Genomic DNA, 16,885 nt, shown 5'->3' on the forward strand with positions numbered 1-16,885 from the left:
AGGTCTTTATTCACATCCTTGCACCAATTTCATGTTCTTAAGACTTCCATTAGTTAAGTGTTATCTTTACAGTGTCTTTCAGCCAGTGAGTTGAAAATTAAAAGTGTACTGAACTTTATTCGTTTGAATGTGTTGATTTCTCCGTGGTAATCACTTTACATTTTATTGATGAAAGTGCACCGCCATCAAACCTAATATTCAAACTATTTGCTTAGAAAGGCACAAAAAGGTAATTAAGTACATGATTTCACTCAGCAGCCAGAGGTTGAAGTTGTGCCATAATAGGAAAAACTGAATCAGAGTTTACATAGCAATTTGGAGAGAATAACAAAAATCCCAGCAGTAATCATGCACATCTGTCATTTTTCATTTTTTGGTGTACTGCCTCCAAATTTTGTATATAATTATAACTTGGTTGGGTTTTACTTATTCATCTGAACAGCAGGATATTCGTTGATGTTTTCAGAAACACCCAGGCCAAAATTCCTAATTAACAGTTGTGGGTGCAGGATGGCAGGGTAGTAGGCAGGTTAGCATTTGTGTTACAGTGGGTTTAGTACTCAGAGAAGATTAGAATTGAAATACAGAAATGTTTATTTAGAGTCATATTGAAAATGAAATTTTAATGGGAGAGTTGTCTTCTTTTAAAGAAGTGATTTTAGAATAAAATGACAGCATGGGTTATTTATTCTCAGTTCAGGCTTCCAATTCTAGTGATAATTTTCTAAACTAAGTCATAGTTTAGAAAATCAGTCCTTAACCCTTCCAGAAAGGTAGGTAGATTGTGTCTGCATGGGTGCATCTATTAAATCTGCATTTTCAATGCATGTGTCTACCTCTAACTGCTTTAACCATGTCACTTCCTAGTAGTTCATGAGTTGTTTTTTTATTCCAGTGTATAGTTGCTTCTAAGACAAGAGTGTAGATCATTAGTTACAGTCTGTATTGGAAAGCATAGGTATGTGTAAGCATTAGTTTTTATGGATTCCCTGCTAGACCTACAAAACTTTGTTCTTTACAAAGTAGAATCCTGTGCCAGTTTCCCTCAGATGAGATCAAGTTGATTGGTTTTTGTAATTTGATAAGGGATAGAATGGGAAGAAGTAGTCTACACTGTCGTAGTATAAGGTAGAATGACATTGAGTTAGCATTATTGAAGAGTTTACTGAAACAAGACAACCAATTAAATTAGTCCATGTGGAGTCTGCCACCATTTTACAGCTGCTAATGTAGCACATTTGAAGCTAACTTGACTTACTCTACACAATGTTTGTTCCAGTTTGCAGTGGTCATGCATGTGTTAGTGATCCTCTTTTTTACTCCTTAATATCATCAATTAAAATATGGTGGAAACTGACCTCTTTGCAGTTTGCAGATCTACTTACTTACTATTAATTGGCAAAGCAGCCAAAAGTTAGTAAAAGCAGTGGTTACAGTTTTAGTAAGAGCAGGTTAAAGCTAATGTAAACTGTTTGCCCTACTCTGTTAAAAGACTGTTAGTGCTGAATGTCTAGATTGTGATTTTTAAGGGTGCTTAGGAGACCCACAAATTCATAGGAGCAGAATGTCATATCCCTTGAAGCCATTGGCCCTTACCATGCCACTTTGCCTGAAGCCATAGTGGGATGTGTTGCTTTTCCTATCAGTGCCACTTGAAATAATTTTCTTGCACAGCCACTCATTTCAATCCTTGCACATCGTCTCAGTTGTGCTGTTGCAGCTGTTTGTGCAGCTGTGTGGTGGCCTAGTTTGAGAAACTGAAAATAGCCTCTGTCTCTCTTCCCTGCCTTTTTTGTAGTCAGGTAACTAACCTGTCTGTTTCCCCATCTGGCTCTGTGTAGCCACAAGCAGCTGTGCTGAAACACCCCGAGGGAATGGCAGGGAGTGGGAATGAGCAAATCAGTGCCTGCCTGTAAAAGATAGCAGAGCTGCTGAAACAATTGCTTATATAACATTGCCTTTGGTATAGTTTGGTGTGTGGTGCCTGTACCTTTACTCATGGAAATGTTGGAGAATCACAGCCTTATTTTTGACCCTACAGAAATAAATAGGGGGCTGATTCTGACAACATGGCATTTGTTGTCTGTATATTTCAAAAGTGCACTTATAATTAACTGAGCCATTCTGATCGGTATGTGAAATATTGCATACAGTGATAGAAATTGTCAACACTTTAGCATCTTTCTGAGAAAAAGTACTTCTGGAAAAATTCAAGTAGGAGGGGGAAATAACAGTAAATAATACACCCTGATAGGCCAGCCAAGCTTTCTTATGTGTGCAAAGGGTTCAGAACAAAGCCAGCAGGTTTTGGCACTGACACAGTCCATGAAAATACCTGCACCTGCATGTCCATTGCCAATTAGGAGGTTATGTAATGTAGCCTGAGCCCGTGGCCAGCTCCTCGAAGTCCTGGCATCACTCCCAGTTCTAACATTAACAGGCCAGACTGATTCTTGCTTTGACACTGTCAAAACCAGTCCCTTAGCAGAATTTTTGCCAGTTATCACCAGTGACTGCTCAGGAGAACTGGGGCTGTTGCAGGTGTAGAGGAACACACATAACAGCATTTTCCAGCTCTCTCGTGGTTTGCACATAGTTGAAGATTCCTTAGGCTGCCTAAGCAGTGCTTTCACAGGTCATTCAGAATCTATTTAAACAAAGGAACTGCTTTTTTTTTTATTTAATTGGTGATATTCTTTATATGCATTATGGGGAAAAAGTTGGGTTTTTTTTTTTCCCCAAGACATTTCCATGCAGAGAGGGTTGACATTTAGAAATCATATCTCCACTTTGTTCTTGGTATGTTCATAGGCTGTCAGTTTGCAGGACCTTGCTTTCAGCTATATTTATTTGGCTATTTATGTGAACAGTGATATGTTTGTTACTAATGGGCTATAGTAATGAAAAGCGCTCAGCTGATGTGGGACTATGTCCTGTACCTACACTCACAAACATGTAAAGAGTGAAACTGTAGACCTTCCTTCAGCTTCCCTTTTTACTGGGCATGAGTTCAATGGTTGATGTCAAAAATAATCTCTCACTGGTATTTAGGATCAAGACACATTTTGATATGTATTTATGTGACTTGTAGAACTCATAAAGAGCAATGCTCCTCACCAGCGAAGTTATTCTATTTCCATGTTTCTTTATACCATCTTAACTTCTCCTCATGTCCTTGACAATGCCCTCCTGCAGTATATGGTATTCCTAAGCATGTTCCCTATTGTTTCCTGCTCTTCCCAAATCCCATCTAGCTTTTCTCTCACCTCTAGCTCTTCTACAGATATTTGTGTATTGATTGGCCATTCAGTCTGTTTGGATACAACAGGTAAGTTGACTTTCCTGCCTTTCTTTCAATTGGTGCCCTAATAGGATCCCTCTGTCAGCTGAGTCTTCAGTTTCACAAAATGTCTAGGACTTTTGAAATCCATTTGAAATCACTTCTCCCTTGGCAGATTTAGTTGAAGGAGACCAGTGCATCCATGAATTAATTATAAGACAGATGTCCTAATTGCATTAGGTTTGCCTCCTTAAGAAACCAGGCTAAAATTTAAGAGTCTGAGTGAACTGAATAAATTGAACAAAGCAGAGTAATCCACACACTAAATCTTAAAACTGAATGTTAAAACACCAGAATGTTTCTGAAAGTTACTTTGGGTTATTTGATTGAAGGGTTTTGTTCATGAAATAATGTTATCATAGACAATGATTTATAATCAAGATGTGAGATTATTCAGCTATTGGAATGTGCAGTTTAAGGCTTTTCCCCCCTGTACTATAGGCATTTTAAATTTTATTTTTAATGTCATTGGTTTCTGAATAGATAAGCATGGCAAGTCATCTGTAACACAGGCCCTCATACTCCATGTGTTGGTTCTTCAGTCCCTCACCTTTATTGGGAGTTTGTTCTGCAGGTCCATGGGGAAGGGAGGAAGAAGCAGGGTTGTAAAACAGATTTTGTAGTGTTCTTTTCTCCTTCTCTTACCCCGACATTAGAAATTCATCTGAGGAATTTCTGCCCTTGCACCATAGCACACTACTTTTTCATTCATGTCAACAGTTATCTCCAGCATTGAGCTATGAGTGAGATCAGGAAATTGTGTGACAAAACCTTTTTGAATGGACAAGGAAAGGACAGTGTTGGAAAGGTTTGTTTTAATCTAAAGGTTTGGTTTAATCTAGGGGAAGTTTTGGTTAGGATTCACATGGCATCAAAAATACTTGTGCAGTAAATTTTAGGGAGTTTGGAATTGCTGATAAAAGGCGGGATTTTTAAAGGATAATGGCTTCAGTATTTGTTGAGAGCTGGAAGAAATTAGAGATGCAATCCTGTGAATGTGGAAAGGGACAAGGGAGGGAAAAAAAGGAAATATTTGAAAACTCTACTCCAAGTGTCCAGGACTAGCTAAATCTCTTTAATTCATACTGTTTACGAGATTACAGAGAAGAAATTTAGGGCACTATGACACGGGTACCATAACCAAAATCTGGACAGAATACATGATAGCAGCACTGATTCTATGTTTGTTTGGGGTTTTTTTAATGAAGACTTGCATTTGAATGATTTTGAGCTGGTTTTTGTAAATTGGATAGTCTGCATTTCAAAAATTCTCAAATGCGTGATTTTTTTTTTCCTGTAGGTTGGTTTGTTTGGGTTTCTTTAAGCATCAAGTAGTTAGATGCACAATTCCTGAAGTCAAGTTTTTAATTTAAGAGCCATCTATAGAGGGGCTGAGCAGGATTCAGGTTAGGAACTAGGAAAGCCACTTGAAGTATTACGTATAAACAATTCCTTTATGCTCGAAAAAGGTCTTGAACAATGGGCTGTAAAAGCTCTGCATCTGATGGTGGGATGACTCCATTGCTTTCAAATAGCCATCAAGGCCTCCCTATTAAGATTTTGGCTCAAACCCTGACACAAGAAACGTCAGGGCAAGTTGGAAGGTGAATCATATTAAGCTCTGCCTGGATATGTGGCAGTGTAACAGTGCTGAGAGACTGAGGTTGCTTATGCAGGTCCCTGAGCCATGCCACATGCCTCCAGAGCTTCCTGAGCTGCCTTGGGCTGGGAAGGCCTAGGCCTGTTTCAGAATGTTTTCCACAGACTCTTGTATTTACAGTTTTGATTGCAGTTCCCCAGCCCAAACTCATGTTTATAGTACGTAATTGAAACTCTCTTTATTTGTTCTGATGATTTGTCATAAAGATACTGAAACAATTTTTTCTTGGTTTGTTTCTAAAGCTGAGCAAACAAGTCATCAAGAAGTGCCTTCTATTTGGAATCCTGATCACAGCTGTTACAGTAGTGTCAATACTTGCATTTGCCTTACTGATCCAATTCTGTCTTTTTTAGGTGGAACTTGTCCTTCTGTAAAAGAGTGGTTTGTCTATTTTGGAAATCCTCTCAAGCAGCCAGACCTGATCCAACCTGTACAACCTTCTCTTACAGGTAGAATAAAAATGTGTATTAATCTAAACTGAAGGAACCACTTCACTAAAATGAGGTTGGACAATCCATCATATATTTGATACAGAATCCAGGATGACTGTGGAGAACAAGGACCTAAAGAGCTGCACTCTTGTAGTTGCTTTTAATTACCTTTTGTAATTATAGTAGGATTCAGCTTTGAGATACATGTTTTTGCTGGGTCTTGTTAAACCCAGTGCTAATTCAAATATCAGTTCTAAAATGCAGACAATTTCTTAGAAGTTCTAAATACTGCTCTGAGGCCAGGATAAGTGGTGTGTGGGGCCATGTTAAAACTCATCCGTTAAGCTGTTTGACAGATTGTGTTAATGAGAACAGTGGAGAATGTAAAAAGGAGTCATTTTTATATCATCTCTGATAACCCAGAGAGAGATTCCAGCTTTTAATTAAAAAAAAAAAAAATGGACTGTTTCTCTGAAGCTGTTTCTGCCCTCTTAGGTATATTGTGTGGTTTTATCTTCTTCCCTTTGGTAAAAAAACACATTAATGAGCACTCTTAGTGAAATTGGAGTTATGAGAAATGTGTTACATTTATGAGGAAGTATCATACATTTTAGTGAAAAGATTGAGTACTGTATATATATAATTGTGTGCATATATATATATATATATATATATATATATACACACAATTGTATCATGCAGTATAAGTTTAGGATGGGAAGTAAACAATTTTATTATGTCAAGGGGAAAATTGTTCTAAGTGTTCATTTGTCCATGCAGTTGTAGTTATCCTTGATCTCACAGTTCTCCCTCTCTGTCATCTGTTGGCAAATGGATCAGCAGCTCAGGGATTTTTCTAGCCTTTCACATGAAATGTATTTCTTCCACTGATATACAATAGCATTGATATTTTGTTAAGAAAAGTTACTATCTAGTTACTATCCAAAAGTTATTCAGCTTTTGGAGAGTAGTTACCCGCACATCTTCCTTGGGCATCCTACATCCTTCTGTAGCAGTCTTTGTGCTGATCTGATCCAAATCCAAATACAGAAGCTGAAATGCAGGTGCATCTTTGTAAATTTATAGTAAATTTTCTTTTTCAGTATCCAAAGATTGAATATTTAACTTCATATTTGAAACTCATATATTTAATGAGTCTTTGATATCAAAGATGAAGGAAAATCAGTTGCTTTTTAGATATCATCCTTTTCAAAATCCTTTTTAAAGGACTGTTCAGAAAGAAATTGGTTATATAGACTAAGTACAAAAGAGTTTTTATTTGATATACAGTGCTTTCACTGTCCAGTACCCCTGACATAATATTAGGAGAGTGATTATCTAATTTGCTTTGTGATAGCAAGAAATTGCTGTGAAATTTTTCACATGGAATATGAATATGCAGATTGAAAATTCATCAGTTGGTGCTGTGCAAATGTTTTATTTCAGCATACAGTGGACTGGGAACATGCTGCTAAACAAGGAAACAAAACTAAAAGTATAAACCATACCTGTGTAGTTACATTTCAAATTGTCTAGCAAATATACTATATTTATTGTTGTGGAATTTTCCATCCCAGATAGTATACTTCCTTCCTCCCTTTCTGGAGAATGCAATTATCTCATGTACTCTGGTTCTATAGCTCTGCAAACATACAACACGTAGAACCCACCTTCCTGTTGACAATAAACAGGATTTTAAGTGTGTTTGTTTATAGCAACCACATAAGTGGAGTTTATAAAAACAGAATCTTCTCAGATTCAATCTTTACTAACTCAGTAATGAAAGACTGTTCAAGCAGACTATTAAAAAAGGGAGGAGGACTTTTAGTGTTTATTTTTAGTGCTCTGTTGTCATTCCTTCAGCAGACAAATATTTTTCTAAAATTTTTGCAGTCCATATTTGTATGCCTTACATTCGCTCATACGTCTTTGATTTTCCACAGCATGACTCTCTAATTCACCAAATAAGGTTCTCAACAGCACATCACATTTTTCAGACAGGGATCATATTTAGAGCTAAATTTAAAGTTGTTTTAGGAAGTTAGAGTTCAAGGCTGTCAATCAAGATCAGGTTACTCAAAAAGATAAAAAATAATTTTAGCAAAAACCTACTTGAATCATCAAGTGTGCAATTAATTTAGGAAGGCTCGATATTTTTTTTAAAAGCTGATAACCTGATCATCAAAACTACCTTAGAGCTGTACTGAGAATATATGGAAAATCCTGACTCTCTTCCAGTTTAATTTAGATCAAAAAGTCTAAAGAAAGTGTGAACTTTAAACTGTAGTGTACACAATGATAAATACTTTAAATTTTGCATCAATCTTAAAAAAGAAGTAGAATTCCTACTAACTTAACCTACACACACTTGTGTGTGTATAAAACAGCAGAATTGCCTTACATCTGGAAAGGTTGCAGGTGATAGATTGAATATTAGCTTTTTTAAAAAACGAAATATTGAATCCTAAAGGCAGGATGGTAAGTATGTATTAACTAGATTTTTTATTTTTGAGAAATGGTCTTCTGAATTAGCATCTGTGCTTTCTTGCATTGTCTGTGTCTTTTCTTCCTGCTAGAATGTTTCTTTTCATTTGAATGAATATGATCATGATTTACACTCATTGACAGAGCAGCACTTATATTGATAGAAAATGTCACTGGCAAATCAATTTTGTTATAAGATCCATGATCTAGGAAAATACTGTTTCACATCCATATCTTGTGAACACAGCAGCTATATTGGATATGCAGTTTATGTGGAACAGAAAAAGTTCTAAAGTCTTTGTTGGAAATGTATTGATTCTGCTGTTCATTTTATTTCTGACATGCATAGGATATTGTAGCTTCATACCACAGAGTTTGGATGTACTTTCAGTATTCGAATCATTGCATCCTTCATGAATGTGTCATGAATATGTTTAAGTTCAAAAAGCTATCTCTGTCTTTAATGGTCAGATTTAATTGGCATTTGAGTTTTTTGGCCACGGTTGTTGAGAAGTTACTGTTGAGTGTTCCTAGCAAGTACATTTTTATAGACTTATTTTTATTGCTTGGTATTTACTTGAGCATGTAAAAATGAAGAAGTATTAATGTTCTATTTGTGGTTTTATAAAATAAAATTTCAATAGTCTTTACTTCAAATATACATGAACATTTACTGTTATACATCTATATACGCAATAATGATGTGTTTTAAGTTGCTACAGCTTAATTTGCTACAACTTAAGTGTGAGGATCACCTTTAAGTGTTGAGTTAAATTATATAATAGCATTAATGCATTCCACAACTTTTGCATGTATTGCATATCCATAAATCGATTCTTGAAATTCAAACAGATTAAATAAATGTTTATATTTTGAGAAAGCTTTTGTTTCTCATGCTGCTTTCTATATGATAATGGTATTAAATGTGTGAATATAAAGGAAAAGGTAAAAAGTGATTTGTCCATGTTTTTTTGTATTTAATTGATAGGTTGTCAGTTTTTGTGTTTAGGCAAGTAATTTCTCACCTCCATGGAGGTCTTTTTAAAGCTCCTCTTCTTGAGGTTCCTGAGGACTGCAGTTCACATAGTGAACTGAATATGGTTTTCACACAATTTTGTGCTTGTTGAGAGTAATTATGTTTGCATATGTTTGTGTAATTGATGGGAAATTGTGGTTCCTACAACCTCAACAGGTAATTCTATCATTACTAGTCTTTATAGTAAAGATGTTTCAATGAGGTAGATAGAAATATGTTTTGGGGTGTTTTCCTTTTGTTACTCAGTTTTGGTTGTTTTTCAGGTTAATTTAGGAAATGTATAGACATGTTCAGAAAATGAAATATTTCTCCTGCCTCTCCAAGTACATTTCTATTTCAGAAATGTTTTCTAATTATTGTAAATAATGTAGTGAGGATGTGTGTAAAGCAGAGCACATTTTGAGGGTCTGCTGTAGATGAATCTTAGATGTGCTGTGTACTGCATTTATGGTGGAACAGTCATTAAACTTTAGGATATTTGTTTCTTTGTTTTACTTATCTTTCATTTGATTTAATAGATTAGTCTTGGGTATTACACGGAATTCTGTTACTTGAAGAAGAGAACCCTTCAGAAAAAAAGTGCCTTTTGTTGGTGTGTTCCTAAAGGAGACAGCATCAGGTTTTCTTTCCCACAGTAAATAGCTCATAATTTATCAGTACCCTTTTTTTCCAGGGACAAGTAGATGTTTCTGAAAGTGGAAGAAACTGTTTATGGAAGAGATGTCTTGAATTTTTTGTTGAGCTCTCTCAATATAGATCTATAATCTTGAATATTGACGAAGTTAATGGTTTTACTCTGAAGAAAGAAGGATTTCTGTTTTTAGCTATGCCTCTGGATGCAAAAGAGAACTTTTCTTTTAACTGATTCTTGGTGTATCTCTTCATGTGCAGAAACCATCAAAACAATTTGAGTTTACCCATATACAGCTTGTCTCACACATCAGGGTTGCTTGTAGCAGAAGTTGACTTTTTTTGTTTCATTCATGTTATATTTCATTTTCTTCCTGGAAGTCAGTTTCTGCTGTTCTTTTTTTTTCTTAAGGCAGCAATTTCCAATCTCAGAACCAGTAATGTGAGTCTTACTGTGCTGTCTATACTACCCCACTCACTGCCACTATTTATTTTATCTCTTTCTTGCATTTCTACCTCCAATCAAGCAATTGGGTTTTTTTCTTAATAATACATTTCCCTTAGAAATAAGGTTAGAAACTTACGGATTTTCTGATAGTAGTTCTTTTTATGGTTAAAGCTTTTGACAGGAGAGTTAGCCTCGAAAATAGTAAAGGAAACATCCATCACGGAGATAAAGAAAGAGAGTGCTAACTTTTCTTCTGGTTTCCCCCTCTCCAGAGGATTAGTACCATTTGGTTAATGGGCTTTCCTGGCTAAATAAACATCATCTATGTAGATTTCAGCACCTTGTCACTTTAACCATTTATTATCACCAAGTGTTCCTAACTGGTCTGCAGCTGCTGCATGTCACATGAAAAAGGAAGAGGTGTTACCAAATGTAGCTTAATTAGTGCACATTTAAAATTCACACCTCGTTTTATTTAACTACAGAAACAGCCGTACTTTATGGTACGATTCTGTCTCTTATGGAGATTCCCAGGCATAACCAGTTCACTGTTCTGTTTTTTCACGTGCCTTAGCGTTTATTTTGATAACAGATTAAATGTAATTTAAATGAGGAGCAAATTTTGCATTAGCCCACACGTGTCACAAGCTGGGAGATGGCAGCATGGGGTAAATATTAAGGATTTAGAGACAAGCATGAATGATACTAGAGAAAGTCTGGAAAGATCCATTATTCATAACTGATGACAGATCTTTTGTGTGTGTTTGCAGCAGTGTTTCATACAGTAGCTTAGGAAGTGAAAAACACCAGATCCCCTTGGTTTTTGTTCCCAAACTGGAACGTGCTGCAGAGGGGCCAGACCCACACAGTGCCTGGTGGGGAGGGTCTGCTCATCACCGAGTGGCTGAGGTGGTCATTGAAACAGGTGATCATGAGGGAGGCAGTGTGAGCATCCTTTGGGGACCCCTGATATGTTAACTTCAGCAGAGAGAGAGAGAAAAACAGACCTGGTGGGTCTCTACTGAATCACTGTTTCACGATGAAGTGAGCCTCAATTAATGCTGTGCATCCCCAAGGGAAAGAACACACTTGCAGGCAAACTTTGCCCTTGCATAGGTTGAATTCTTGCTGTCTCGAGGTTGTCTATGTTATTTTAAGAGTTCGATTCAGTCCACTCTGCTTAAACATGCCTGTATTCAATAAATTTGGTTTAAATTATAGGCCATTTTTTTGTTAATTTTTTTTCAAATGCAAGTTTCGTCAAATACATTTTATTTTTGACTCTGTAGTCCTGGCAAGTGCCAAGAGCATTTCATTTCCTTTCCTGCCAGAGCAGTCATTTCCTTTCAGATTTGTAATGAGGTAGACATGTTTCATCTTGTTGCTGCCAAAATAAAATAATGTATTTCTTTTGTAGGTGGAACACCTAGTTTGAAAACACTGTGGCTTGCCAAGGGGCCTGACGTGGAGAAGCAACGGTATAGCACATTTCTGGCATGCTTTCACCTCCAAGATGAGATGGAAGAGCTCCAAGCTCTGGAAGCACCTGTTGCAGGATTCTGCTGCTTGCTGGCCTATCTTATGATGCAGGTAAGAGGGATGGTTGCTTTTCCCTCAGTCAGGGCTGTCAGCCCTGACAAGTGCAAAAGACAAATAAAATGGTTTTTGCTAGCCTGTGCTGGGCATTCCTCTTAATCCTTACTGTAGGCATAGCTGATCAAATTTAATAGTACTGCATTACAGTGTTTTTAATTACTCCACTTAGCATGCACCATCCTGTTCAAGAAATACTCGGGGTTTTTAGTAGCTAATCACAACTCTCATGTGCCCATGACAAAACCCCTCGGGCAGTCTAGCAGAGAGAATATAAACTGAGGGATTTCCCCTGCTCTTTGGGACTTGTTTGCAAATTAAGGTTGCTCCTTTTGTCTTTCCTTTGTGTCATCAAAAGGAGACATTCCCTCAGGTGACTATGCAGACTGTGCAAACAGACAATATAAATATTTAGTCAGCTCTCACTGAATACTTTTTCATGCCTTCTTGTCAGTTTACTAATTTTCAAGCCAGAATTGAGGATATGGCCCTTCTCATTAAATTCTGAGTAATAAGGGATCATTAGGTAGCACTTCTGTTATAATCCCAAATACTTGGCATCCTGCAATACCTTAATTGTAATAAAAATACCTGCATACCTTAATTCTAATAAAAAGGGACACAAGATTAAATACAATATTGCTTCATTATTTACTTTTCTCTCAGGTATTTAATATATTGTCTGTACTTGCCACATTTCCAAGGGTGATCTCACAAGCAGATTTTCCTCTCTGAGGATGAGCAGATTATGCATTTATCTAATCTGATAAACTCAGTTTCACTTGCACTTAACTGAACTGCATTTTGTCTTTTGTTTTGCTTGTTGAGGCATCAATTTCCTCAGTAACAGATTTGTACTGGTGTGTGATACATGAAAACAAGTTCTCCCTGAATTTTCCTTTCATTTCCCTTCATATGTTTACTCAAACTTAGATGACATATTGAGGAAGAACATATGGGAATTACACAAATGATCAGTGTGGGTCTTTTTTTTCTTTAATATTTGTATAACAGAATACAAATTGACTTTTTTTAAAGATAATACTTATTAAACATCATTTCATGCCTTGCAGTTTCAGGTCAACAAGATCTATATCATGTACCTACCTTTCAACATACTTGAAGTGTTTTTCTTATTAGAATATGAAAATGCAGTTTCATTTACCACTATTCCACTTTTTATTGTGGAATAGTTCCACCATAAATGTTCCACTATTTATTGATTTATTCTGTGCACCCTTTCATAGCATGATAACTAAATTATTTGAGAAGGGTTTCTTTAGTGCGATTAAGAAGAGGAGTAACAGGATGGAACACCTGCAGAGATGTGGATTTACTGAACCTTGATCACAGGGTATTAATAAAATATAAAAAAAATGCTTGTCAGTAAAATGGTTTTCAGAACTTATTATCCAATGGCCACTGTTATAAACAGAGACAAAATCACACTTACAGCTCTTGGCTTCAGCAGGAGTAACAGCAGAGAGCTCATGCAAAGGGCTCAGTTTGATGGAAGGTTTTTCATGGCAGTGCCAGATTCTCAAGAACTGCCCCATTTCCCTGATTCTCTTCTGCCCTTGGAGTTGCACTGATACAATCTACCCTGGGAACCAGACTGGGGAATTGATTTGGAGTAAAATGGTTTTCACTGCTGAGTTATTTTAAACTTTGGTTATTTCTCTGATATCGTCTGTTTGTTCTCTTGGGATGTTTGAGAGGAAAACATGAGGGCAGGAGTGTCAGTAGCCATGCTTTGAGCTGGCCATATTGCTTCCATTTGTTTTATAGCTGAGAAAACAAGGCTTGTCTAGCTGTGTTCTGACTCTTGTCTTTACACTTTGGTCTTAAATTTTTATTGGAGAAGGAAGGTGAATTGTTTCCTCAGAAATTATCTAAGTTCAGGAAATTGTAGGTTGCCTTGAAGCAGGCCTGAAGTCTTCCTTCAGCTCATATGAGGGAAAATAAAATTGTTTAAAATTTCATTACTTATAATTGAATCTTAGCTAAAAATGAGGGTTTTGCAGGAACCAGCATACTAACCAACCCATCTGGCTTCCTCAGAATGTATGTGCAAGTATTTAATGAAAACTTCAGATGCATTTTTTAAGTAAGAAAAAGAAATCCATTGAACAAACCTTAACTATGTAAAAAGAGTGTTGGTTCGAAAAGTGTTTTTTTCAAGGATACCTTTCAAATAGTCTCTAAATTGAAAATAAAAATAGTGAAAAAATTACAAAATATTAGGTCTGTCTTTAAAGTCAGCAAAGCAGCAAATGAATTCAAATCAACCAGTGAAGCCTCCAGACAGAGGAGAATTTTCTCATTAAGTCTCTAACAATTTTGGATTAAATCTGGCAGTGGAACTGTGATAACTCACCAAGTTTGATCACTGAATAAAATATTTCTCTGAAGAAGTGTTTTTACATTCATCAGCATTTTTGGCTGATCTGCTCTGTTAGGGGCATTTTCTTGCTGTTGTCCTGAAAGCAATCTTTGATTTCCTTTTCTTAGGACAAAATTGTGCAGGTATTAAGAATTGTTTGTAGATAAAACTCACTTTTTCTGTTACTTCATGAAATGTGCGGGTTTAGTAAACCTCTCTTGTTGCCATCTACACAAAGGTGACAGCTGACTTGAATTACAGGGTAAAGGAGGGCCATTATCAGATCTTAGCAGACAGGTGGAGTTAATGAATACCAAGGAGCATTTTGAAAGCTTAAAATGTTTCTGATATCCCTCACGTTCTTATGCCATATGCAAGATTTAACAGTGTCATAGAGTCATTACTGTGGGACAAGCAATGGGTCTTGATTTAAAAAAAAATCTGAATAGTGGTTGAATGATTTTTATCCTATTAAAAGAAAGGCAATGCAGAGGTTCTGGCTGCCTCTTAAGTGTTCTGCACACCCACAATGCACATTTCCACATTTTGCAAGAGAAACCTTTCCTCAAGTTCCAAATGATGGGGAATTGTAATGCTCTGTGGATCTCACTTTGGAGCTCTCTGCATGTCCTCAGCTGCTGTAACAGCTAAGTGCTCTTGGTGCACTTGTGTGATACACAGTGTGTTATGGGAGCAAGGAAAGGATTAGAACTCCACTGGTGGTGTCATGGAATGATGCTAGCTGCTCTCAAGGTGCTGTGTTTCTTCTGTGCTGATCATGTGCCCCTGCAATCTCTCTAGACACTTTTTCACAGCAGAAAAAGTGCTCACTTTACGGATAAAAGTGAACTGATACATCAATATAGACTTGTCATTTCCTTTTCCCAACTTGAACATTTTACATTTTAGTTTTAAGTTTTCCCTGCTTCCATAAGTAGCCTTAAAACCTGAAATAAGTCAAATATGTTTTGATAAATCCTGAAATTCAGGTTAAAATAGGTAATTGAAATATTTTAGAATATTTTGAAATTTTTTAACAGATAAATGTGTAAGCAATTTTTAAAATTCCTGATGGTCATCATATCTGTGGCTCATTTAGGTGATTTTTATCCTATGTCTTGATTTTAAAGGAAATTTTTTTTAATATCTATTTTTTAAACTATGCTTTTTGTAACAGAGAGGGAGAAATTTCCTGTTATTAAGAAATTCCAAGGGAAGTGGAGAAGGGAAAAATGAAGGGTGGGTATTTTGTTTGGTGTGTGGAAATCTATGTGTATACACTATACACAAGCATTGGGGTATGCACTTGCTTCAAGCTGTGAAAGAAAGTATTTTGTTCCCTGTGTGTTTTCTTAGATGATGCATTCCTGGTGGTCATTATTGAGGTCCCTGTTCCAAGTTTGATGTGCTTGAGCAAGAGGATTCAGTTTTCAGAAAGGTCCTCTTCAGAACCTTAGGATAATGTGTCATTTTTTCATCTGTTTTAGGTCAGTAGCCTCTCTCTGGAGGACTTAAATGCATTTCTGGCACTCGTCCTCTGCCTCAAAGGGAAATCAGCAGCTCAACTGAAAGGCCTGCAGGTATGCACTGGAATAATTATGTAGCGTGAAATACTCATGGAAACCTTGTGATGAATGTTTTGGGGATAAATCATTCTACATTAGTTTTTTTACAGATACAGGAGCTAAGGGTCAGGGTAAAGATGTAGGCTTTTCGTGTGCTATACTTTGTGTGAATACTTATATTTGCTAATCACACAAAAAATTAAAATCGAAGGGACATTTTGTAGTGGTTGCAGTCCTAGAGTGAGCAAATTATTCTCAGATTTCTTCCTTCCTTAGCTTCCAAACTTCCATCTGATGAAAAATTGGTAACGTGAATCCTGTCATACAACATTGCTTCATTTTTTTTACTGAGGAGGATTTTGGTTTTGGATGTGGGTTGTATTGGTATTAAATTTTGGTATTACTGCTTGAGGGAGAATATAAACAGTATAAACCTAACCAGAAAAAAGTTACCTAATGTGACTCACTGCAGTGAAAACCATTTGGATTACACTGTTCTGTAACTATTTGGAAGTTCTTTTAAATATTTTATATATACTCCATGCAAATCTGTTTTTTTCCTTTCTTATCTTCTGCCTTTCTACCTGTGGATTGAAGGTTCCTAGATGGTTACTGCAGAAGAACCATTTAAAAAATTCTTCCTGCGCATGAAATGATGCAAGAGCATTTTTGATTTCTTAGCCTGAAATTGCAATCAAAGTATTAGCAATGTGTAGCACAGACTCCACATGTCAGTTGCTATTTGAGTTGTGGGTTTACATAAAAGTAAGCAGAAAAGGGTTAGAAATTGTTAGAACCTTAATATATCTTCATTCTGTAAATCTTGCTTGTATTTCCAGTAAGTTCCCTGTTTCTTTGAGCAGTCCATGGGAGAATTTTGGAAGTATTTTTTTGTTGATCTCAAGATTACACTCCTGTTACTATCCATTTGTTTCTAGTGCACAAGTACCAAAATAACAAAACCAGTGTGATCCCAGTTCCATTATTTGATTCCTTATAGCAGGTGAAGTCCAGGCTCCTACAAGTTTCTTCAAAGTCATCACAAATTTGATTTGTAGCTGACTGTGTAACAAAAAGGACGCAATGGAATGAAGGCAATATGGAACACAGCAGAAGTGTAGGATTTATTTCTGTCATACATTACTGCACATAGTGCAGCGCTCAGCATTGGGAGGAACAGTACTTCAAGTCTGCATGGCAGTCATTCAGCAGCAGCATAAGGGAAATCAAGCCCAAGCAGGAAGTGTTGAAACAACTTGTTTATAGATGCATTTACAGGGATTGTTACACAAGTTTCTAAAGTGCTTCTAAGCTT

General features: G+C 36.5%; 1 protein-coding gene across 1 annotated transcript in view; it reads left to right on the forward strand.

Annotated features, from left to right (window-relative positions):
* The window catches only part of FAM120B (family with sequence similarity 120 member B), a 47,041-nt gene that overhangs the window by 6,140 nt on the left and 24,016 nt on the right, over nt 1-16,885 (forward strand). Inside the window, exons 3-5 of the mRNA XM_058802093.1 lie at nt 5,354-5,449; nt 11,447-11,619; nt 15,493-15,585. Of these exons, the coding sequence (XP_058658076.1) occupies nt 5,354-5,449; nt 11,447-11,619; nt 15,493-15,585 (362 nt within the window). The remainder of the gene's footprint in view (nt 1-5,353; nt 5,450-11,446; nt 11,620-15,492; nt 15,586-16,885) is intronic.

Source organism: Ammospiza caudacuta, chromosome 3 (genome assembly GCF_027887145.1).
Source record: "Ammospiza caudacuta isolate bAmmCau1 chromosome 3, bAmmCau1.pri, whole genome shotgun sequence".
Taxonomy (NCBI): domain Eukaryota; kingdom Metazoa; phylum Chordata; class Aves; order Passeriformes; family Passerellidae; genus Ammospiza; species Ammospiza caudacuta.